Source organism: Lucilia sericata, unplaced genomic scaffold (genome assembly GCF_015586225.1).
Source record: "Lucilia sericata isolate MDLA Ls3-8-SP2 unplaced genomic scaffold, ASM1558622v1 Contig001359F_arrow, whole genome shotgun sequence".
Classification (NCBI taxonomy): Eukaryota; Metazoa; Arthropoda; class Insecta; order Diptera; family Calliphoridae; genus Lucilia; species Lucilia sericata.
Genome location: NW_023995303.1, coordinates 58,086 through 67,500, shown reverse-complemented (window position 1 = coordinate 67,500; position 9,415 = coordinate 58,086). Strand labels below are relative to the sequence as shown.

Here is a 9,415-nt window from a genome sequence, read left to right as displayed (position 1 = left end):
ACGTCGTTAATATTCGAATATATACTGACAATCAAGCTTTTGGTAATCTCTTAACGAGATGGCAAAACATTCCACCGTAAGACTAAACTGGATTCCAGGTCATCGACAGAAACCTGGAAATGTTGTTATGGATTTTTTGCGTTAATTGGTACTTTACTAGCAAGAGAAAAGCCCTACAGTTTTGTTGGCATACCGCTCTCCAGCTAGGTTGCCGATAAAGTCCACGAAGTATGCACAATATAGGTGAATGGCGAATATCATGTGATCGACATACAATTCCGTACGATACGAAACACATTTGTAATGGTGACTGGACCTCTGGACTTCACAATTTCTACAGAATCTGTCATGGCGTGGTAAAAGGTGATATCCTCCATTAACATCTTCTGTTAATGTCAGGCCTTGGCGGAATTAAGGTTTAACACAGGATTAGATCGATGCTGAGTCTTTTTCTTAATAGGTATGACAAAGGACACAAATGTGTCGCCAGTAATGTAAACACCTGCTCACATATCCAAACACTCTAACTTGTTATAAATAAAACAAAACACGTCTTTTTGTTGTTTGCTTTCGAATTCATATATTTTTGTTTAATTTAAGAAAATGTTAAATGGATTAAACTAATAGAACTTAAATATTAATAAATGGCAACCATTGTGGAAGGCAGGAAAGTACACATTAAGTTTTTCTTTTCTTGTAATAAAAAAAAATTGAACAATAATCTAATAATTCTAAAAATCTTCTATAAATCTTATTGCTTTATAGACTTATGTGGTAAGTAAGTAATTGAAATGTACCCAAAATACATTTAAATAAAGTTTAGTGAACATGTGAATGGCAAGTACTGATAGTGAAAATAACAATAGTAGCCCTATCAAAAAAATTCAGTTCCATGTTAATGTTAGAATAAATGAATGAGAATTATACATATAAAATACAAAAAAAAAAAATATTTGCAAATACAAGTATGTAATAGTACATATTATCAAAAGTGAATTAAGTTTTTTGTTAAAAAATTTAGTTCTAATGCTTAAATTAACAAAAAAAAAGAAAAAAAATTGATTTAACAATTGTGTTCTAAAAGAATTTTTGTTATTTCTTCGTTTTGTTGTAAATTTGTACGCAATTTGTATGACACATTGTTGTTGGTTTTTGTAGCTATTTTTGAGTAATTGTTATGTTTCAAATCTAAACTTAATTCTGTTTAGGTTTATCGGTGAAACGTAAAATGCGTGTTAACATTGATGTAATGCAAGGTATTTGCTTTTGTTGATCCATTATGGGACGTGATGGTACACACGATTCATAATCCATGGCCACACGGCGATTAACAAATGTTAATAGTGTTAGTAAATCATATTTTTTGCCATTAATATTTAATTCCTCGACGAGAGACTGTATAAACCATGAACCATTTGAAGTATTGCGCCAGGAGTAGAAACCTTTAATTAAACCGGAAATTTTTGTATTTATTAAATATGAACAAATGAAAGCGAAAATAGCAAATACTTTTGTTTTCAAAAAAATAATTTGTTAATATTCACCTGGTATTGTTGAATATGCTATTAGGAAATCAGCATGTATTGGTATACGATAACTCATATCAGATGATGTCTCACCATCTGTTTCAGTCTTTTGTAGTTTAATACCTGGATCTAAACGATCACCACGGCAGGCTTGTATAAAAAATAATTTCGGTTTACCAGCCAGTGTTGGACAATCTCTGGCTGAGAAATAATGCCAAATAGTATCTAATTTGTACATGACATCTTTGGCGTATAAATAACCCTGTTCTCCATGTGTTAATATTGCAACTGCAATACAATCGTGTTCACTATGATCCTGTGCAGCAGCTAGAAAAGTAAATTGAATTGAAAAAAATAAAAAATAAATCGTATATTTAAAACTAGGTTATTATTCCAGTGTTTCAAAGAGTTAAAGTGATTTCCTAACAACATTTCATCGATTCAGATTATATTATTTTCAACACTCTAGTTTTAAATTGATAAATTCTATTGAAAGGGAATTTCCCTTTCAATAGGCAATTGAACTTGCCTTTGTTATATTTCAATTATTATAGATATCTGCATTCACGTGACCGTAATAATTTTATATTTTGTTTATGAAAACGTTTCCGATAAAAAATGTTAATAGTCATTATTATTTGGTATCACATAACAAATGTTGTTGTATTTTTTAATTATATTTTATTAATTTGTTTATTTGTGTATTTATTTATTTCTTATCTTTCTATCTATCTATCTATCTATCTATCTATCTATCTATCTATCTATCTATCTATCTATCTATCTATCTATCTATCTATCTATCTATCTATCTATCTATCTATCTATATATCTATCTATCTATCTATCTATCTATCTATCTATCTATCTATCTATCTATCTATCTATCTATCTATCCATCTATCTATATATCTATCTATCTATCTATCTATCTATCTATCTATCTATCTATCTATCTATCTATCTATCTATCTATCTATCTATCTATCTATCTATCTATCTATCTATCTATCTATCTATCTATCTATCTATCTATCTATCTATCTATCTATCTATCTATCTATCTATCTATCTATCTATCTATCTATCTATCTATCTATCTATCTATCTATCTATCTATCTACCTATCTCTCTATCTATCCATCTATCTATCTATCTATCTATCTATCTATCTATCTATCTACCTATCTATCTACCTATCTCTCTATCTATCTATCTATCTATCTATCTATCTATCTATCTATCTAGTCTATAGTCCAGTCTATAGTCTAGTCTATAGTCCAGTCTATAGTCTAGTCTATAGTCCAGTCTATAGTCCAGTCTATAGTCCAGTCTATAGTCCAGTCTATAGTCTAGTCTATAGTCTATAGTTCAGTCTATAGTCTAGTCCTGCTTAAAGTCAAGCTTAGGGTCTAGTCTGTTGTTTAGTTTATAGTCAAGCTTATAGTCTAGCCTTTCTAGTCTATGTGCCAGTCTACAGTCTATGATCTAGTCTATTGTCTATTTATAGTTTTCTTAAACTTAACGAAATATTTAAATTAAATACTTTACATACTACTTACCCTTATCGATATGTTCAAAAACTTCCCGTAATTTACAGTCCTTATATATTGATACTTCAAAATCTAGACTTTTAAATGTCTTCTTTAATTTCTCACAATCAATATTAGTACCTTTACGATTCTCCAATGATGGTATATCAAAAAATTCATGATTAAAGATTATAGCTAAACCACGTTTTTTATGGTTCATATTGTATTCCATGGCATTGCGTTCAGTTGGCATACGAGCCACCATACACTTTATCTCAGAAACTGAGCTATAAAATAAGGGGAAAAATAAAAAAATGAACTTTATATAAGTGATAAGGATATTTATTTTTTATTTATAGAAAGTGTGTAGATGATTTCAAAATACTTTACATACATGTGTATGTAAAGCATAGTAAAATTCTGTAAACTTCATAAATTATTGCATTAATTATTAAGAAGAGCCTAATATTTTCTATACAATATATAAGTTAAAAATATTTTATAAAATTTATAAGTATTTTTTTTAATTATATATAAAATGGAGTAACTAGATAGCGTGCAAAAATACTTTAATGCTTCTTACATTCCTGTGAAGTTGTTTATTTAAAATTAGCAAATCTTCTCCTCCGAACTCCAGATTTCAGAATTTTTATAAACAGAAAGATATTCATTATGATATACATTATGTTTAGGAAAACAACAAAGTCTTTGAGATATATCTCTAGTTTTATTTTTTCAGAAATTCTCCCACTGTTCATTCAACTGTATGTTATCAGGAAATAACATATTTATAGTTCTGTTAAATAACATTATTAATGTAGAGGTGAAAATCTATTTTATTGAATTTAACAGAATTATTACAACTGTTACAGACATTTCTTATACATCCATATTTTAAAGATCTATTTCTACCTGTATACTTCATCTACAATACAAAACATTTAAATACAACTTACATAGGTTTACCATTTGTGGAATGTACTGCTGATGAATTATTAGAACTTTCTTCACAGCCCATACCCAGAGCATCGGGTCGATCGAAGCTGTTGCATAGACCAATACCGCGACTACCAACGGTATCGTCGTCGTCATCAACAGCACCATCATAGACATCCTGTTGTTGCTGTTGGTGCGAGGAATTGTTCATTTTTAAAGTAGCACTTGTTATGTACTCCACCGTCGTCGATATGCATTCATCTGTCATGATTGATAGCTATTGTATGTATATTTGTATTTTTTCTACTATTATTAAAAATGTTTTAAAAGATGATTTATATGTTTTTTTTTTATTTTTAAATAATACCACGTTAATTGTTAAACATATTTAAAGAATTTGTAATTGAAGATGAATTTCTTATTATTTCTTTTTATTTGTGTTTACAGCAAATCCTTTTAATACATAACAACACACTCAATAACTTCTTCACTATCCTCCCTAGTGCACTTACAAAAAAAAAAAGAAATACAAATAAATGCCAGACACGCTACCACGCCAAATACAAATTTTAACTATTGTTTTCAAGGCTAGAAGCTATGGATTTTCTTTAATACAATTATAATTTTACCATAAAACCACAGAAAATCTATTTGTTCCTATATTTTTCTTTGTATTTCATAGAATTTTTGCACAATATACAAACTAATTTTAAATTATTTGTCATCACTTTTTATCATCAATTGATATTTTCCAAAAATTTATTTTTACATTTAAGGTAAAAGACCGCTTTTATTATTATTGTTGCTATTGTTGTCGTCGTTATAAATGTATGTTTTTTTGTGACGTTTATTTAACATTGTATCAAGGTTATTGTTTATTTATTTTTATTAGCAACTAATAACATTTTAATAGAACACACTTTACTATCAAGTTAGGCTAAAAAAGTTTTTTTTTAATGAAAAATGAATTAGGCGGCTTTATTCTCTCTTTCTCTTTTAGCCTTTAATTACTCTACTCCTCCAATGCAGTTACGGTGCTTTCGACTTTTTGTTTGTTTATTTTTGAAAACATCAATTCGCTAGTAAATCACAACAACAACTAAATATAAAAAACGAATGCATCGAAAAAAGACGCTCAACCAGGGATGGAAAATAAGATTTTCTTTCAATATCAAAAACATTTTCTGAGCCAAGAAAACTGATACTTTTTTATAAAATATTGTTTTCTATTGGTTTGTACCATAATATAACTATAACAATCATGTATCATGGGCTTGTACATATGAATACGTATTGTTTTGCTCCAACTACGATGTTGTAATTTCTGAAATAATACAAAATCCACATAGTAGCAACAAAATCTTTGAGCCTATTTTGATTAAAGCTACGTTCAGAATAATAGAGTACTCCACTCTGGAATGAATTAAAGCGAGATATTTAGTCAATTTTAAAATATTGTTGATAAAAAAAATAGAAATACAATTTGCTATCATTGTGAACGGAGCTTAAATTTTAAAAATTTGCAAATTTATAGATAAACACACCAAATGGGTACTTTTTCAAAACATACTTTTTGAACAAATGAAAAGTACCTTTCACGAAAGCAGAAACCTGATGACATGGATAAATTTTGAACAGATTCGGATTTAGCGCTGTTCAATCCTATATACATTGGTTTCTGGCTTGTTTAAGTCATCTTAATTTAAACATCAAATAGTACATTTCTTAATTTTTCCATCCCTGCACTCTATTTAAGATAATTCTATACCGACTAAATTTCATATCGACGCCGTTAGAATATAAATGTCGGCGCCGACTTTACATTATCTTTAAGAACAGGGTAATAAATAAGTGCAATCATAAACAGTTTTCAATAAATTTTAAAGTTAAACAAATAAGAACGCATGGTCAGGCATGACCGATCTTATGACACCCTACCAGTGAATAGTATGTAAAATATGTGCATTACTATTAATAATAAAGCATTTGAGTTATTTTTGCCATAATTCAGAAATATTTCAACAATTTGTTAACAAAAAAAGTAATTTTCTGAAAGAAGAGTTATACGTGGGCAAGGGACTATCCTTACAAATGTTGGTAGAGGGGTTTGCGTTTACATTAGAGTTATTTATGCAGAATTTTATCGTGATAATAGGGGACTTTGTATGGGGCTATAAACGAATAATATATCTACTAGGGTTTTTAATGAACAATATTATTTTCATTCGAGTAGTCGATAAAATTTTAAAAATTATTCGATTATTCGAACGAATAAAAGTTTTTACTCGAATAATTTAATAAAATATGAATAAAACTCAATAACACTATGCGATAAAAAATACATACCTGGTAAGTGACACGGTTTTCTGAAAGGTGCTACCGAGTATTACAAAAATCAGTTTTTGAAATTTGCCAAACACCTCCAAAATCTTAAGATATGGGTAAAACCGATTTTAAATTCCTCAACGGATTTAGAAAGTGGAAGCTAACAGCTTTATATTGTATATACGATGGAGAAATGAATGGATTCACACATATTTATTTATTCCTCATAAGAATACAAAGCCTATAAGGCCAAAATATAAACATATTGCAACTAAAATATTTTTGATTTTAGTTTGGCACCATTTTGCAAGTTTGTGAATGCTTTTACAAACTAAAATATTCGTAAAAAGTAACATTTAATAATCATTCGAATATTCGATTAGTCGGCAAAAATTTTATTCGTTCAAAGAAAAACAAATTTTTTCCTCGATGAATCGAATCATTTTTATTCGAATGACAACCCTAATATCTACGTCATCCATATGGTTTTAAAAACCAAAATTCATTTAGTTCTAATATTCCATTATCATTTACAAAAAGGTTTAAAGCAGCTCTTTAATGGAAGAATTTAGGTGAACTACTTTGTAACAAAAATTACCTTTATTGCCCTTAAAATATGTAAATCATTAAACGAGGAATTTGTATTTGTCAAAACAATTGTATCTTCGCTCCGGAATGACCCAGCGACAGCTGTACGAAACGAGTTTAGAAGACAACTATCGGCAAGAGTCGAACTGTTACTTTAAAGATTGTTTAGTTCCATCACTTACCTATTTTTGCTTTTATGTATCCCTTTTAAACAATTCTGATTACTACTGGAACATATGAATATCATTGCAAAATAACCATTTCTATTTTACTACACATATTTAAGCAATATTCACTTCTTTGGTTTTTTCATGTTTTGTTTTTATTAATATGAAATACTTCATTTATCATTCATTGTAATTATAATTATTTGTTATCATTACAGATTTAAACTAAACATCGATCGATAGAATGTTCACAACACCTTAGGCCTCATAACCGTCAGGCAAAGCATTGGCATGGGGGTTGTGGAACAAAGATTTGTTACCTTCACCCCAGGGGAAACGTTTGTCGCGCTTGGCCAAGTACTCGTATTTAACGAATTCAGGACGGGCATGGTGGGCATGTTCCTGATGAGCCAAATAAGCGTTCAACATGCACAAACCAACAGATGGGAAGGCAACGAAGAAAGTCAAACGCTTCCACATCTTGTAACCACCTGGAAAAATAACGAAACATTATATTATTTATTGAACGAATGTTAGAAATTTACTATGGTTTAATATTGGTCATTGATTAGGATTAAAAGTTGCGTTTTTTATACACTTTTTTTCATTACATAACCTCGCATCTCCTAACCCTACCAAATTTATATTTTTTTTTGGGAATTTCTGTTTTTATCATCTTACCGGAGTGTTCACCAGCAGTGGCGGCGGTGGCAAACCTGGATGCAGAGGTTGCAATCTTGCGGCGAAGAATTTGGGACAGGATAGCAGACATTTTTTGGATATCTATGATTTCTTTAACGTCTCGATGAAATAAATTATTTTTCCAATGCTCAAGTAACACTACGAAAAGTTTTTGACAGTTATTCACAGAACTGTCAGGCAGTAAGTGTTGCCAGATGTGTTTAAATAGTTGAAGCTGATTGCCGTATCAGGGGGTATCCTTGGGATACATACTTATTATTATACCATTGATCTCAGCAAAATCACTACCATACACCCATAATAGAGCCCGATGTCTGTCTGGTGTGCCTTTCAGTGAAGCTCTAGTTGTCTCCAAACACTATGGTGACCGAATATTTACAAGAAACAATTGTTAAGCCGCCTTTTATACAAATTTATAGCTTTGCAGAGAATGTCTTCACGGAACTAGAGGATATAACCTGGCTAGGTATGTAGATGTTGTTTGAGCAAAATATTGGTACTAACCATTGTGGGCTTTATGTCGACTTTAGATCCCTTATAGTTGTAACACTATACCAAATAAGTATTCTTGCTGTAATTAAAGTTTAAAACAAGTTTAGTTCCAGTCAAACATTCAAATTTCAAGTGTTGAAATACACTTTCATTACACTTAAATTCAAACATGTAATTAAGCACTTGAGAATCTAAAAGTGGACTTTTTGGTACTTTTTCGTTCTTCAAAAGGTACTTTTTGAGCTTGCTACAAAATTTGAACCTCGAAACATGAAATTAAGCACTTAGAGCCTGGAGTAAATGAGAATCTATAAAATGGGAACTTTATCATACTTCGACTGGTACTTTTTGAGTTTTCCATAAAATTAAACCTAGAAACATAAAAATAAATATGTAGAGCCTGGAGTAAATTATAATCTATAAAAAGGGACTTTTTAGTACTTTTTCGTTCTTCGACTGGTATTTTTTGAATTTTTTATAATATTGAACCTAGAAACATGAAATTAATAATGTACAGCCCGGATTAAGTGATAACATATAAAAGGGGACTTTTTGCTACTTTTTCGTTCTTCGACTGGTACTTTTTGAATTTTTTATAATATTGAACCTAGAAACATGAAATTACCCAGCAAAAAAATTTTGCAGTAGTGCAAAGTGAATGCATGTTTCATGACTTCTTTAATAACAGTGCTAATACAACTCATTCTAAACGCCTTCCTAAATTCAACCTATTCCGCAGTTAAAATATTCCTTTAAAACTTCAAAAATTAATTCAGATTGTTAATTTAATCAAAGGAAATTTATGTGTTATTAGAAATATTTTTGATTATTAACATTATTTTATATATTTTCCCATATTTATTATAATATTTTCCTTAAAAATATTTAAAATATCTTCCAAAAATACATACAAAACAAATAGCTTGAACCAATGAAACATCGTTTTCGAATCATCGAATTTGCATTGGTTCGATTATTCGGAATTCTCGCATAAACACATGATCTCCAATGACACGCTAATGTTAAAATCATGCATGTTTCACCTAAATCGAACCACTTCGTCATCACTTGAACCTCTGATTAAACAACATCTTTGTCATGTAACTTTTTCCTGGGTAGGAATGTACAGCCCGGATTAAGTGATAAC

At 29.8% G+C, this 9,415-nt stretch overlaps 2 protein-coding genes across 14 annotated transcripts; both read right to left on the bottom strand.

Annotated features, from left to right (window-relative positions):
• Window positions 1-555: 555 nt before the first annotated feature.
• On the bottom strand, window positions 556-5,095 carry LOC119611090 (caspase-1-like). 13 transcript variants are annotated; one of them, XM_037966553.1, is made up of 5 exons: window positions 4,764-5,095; window positions 4,015-4,300; window positions 3,089-3,345; window positions 1,545-1,853; window positions 556-1,442 (listed from the first exon to the last, which is right to left on the bottom strand). In XM_037966553.1, exons 2-5 carry the CDS (start codon window positions 4,260-4,262, stop codon window positions 1,195-1,197), a joined length of 1,062 nt encoding a protein of 353 aa, XP_037822481.1. In that variant the 5' UTR covers window positions 4,263-4,300; window positions 4,764-5,095; the 3' UTR covers window positions 556-1,194. The 13 variants fall into 13 exon arrangements, with proteins under 13 accessions (XP_037822481.1, XP_037822478.1, XP_037822479.1 ...); XM_037966550.1 differs by having other exon boundaries at window positions 4,507-5,084; XM_037966551.1 differs by having other exon boundaries at window positions 4,015-4,271; window positions 4,507-5,084.
• Window positions 5,096-7,206: 2,111 nt separating this feature from the next.
• On the bottom strand, window positions 7,207-8,043 carry LOC119611098 (cytochrome c oxidase subunit 6A, mitochondrial). Its single transcript, XM_037966568.1, has 2 exons — window positions 7,756-8,043; window positions 7,207-7,565 (listed from the first exon to the last, which is right to left on the bottom strand). The coding sequence occupies exons 1-2, from the start codon at window positions 7,844-7,846 to the stop codon at window positions 7,333-7,335; spliced, it is 324 nt and encodes a 107-aa protein (XP_037822496.1). The 5' UTR covers window positions 7,847-8,043; the 3' UTR covers window positions 7,207-7,332.
• Window positions 8,044-9,415: the final 1,372 nt, after the last annotated feature.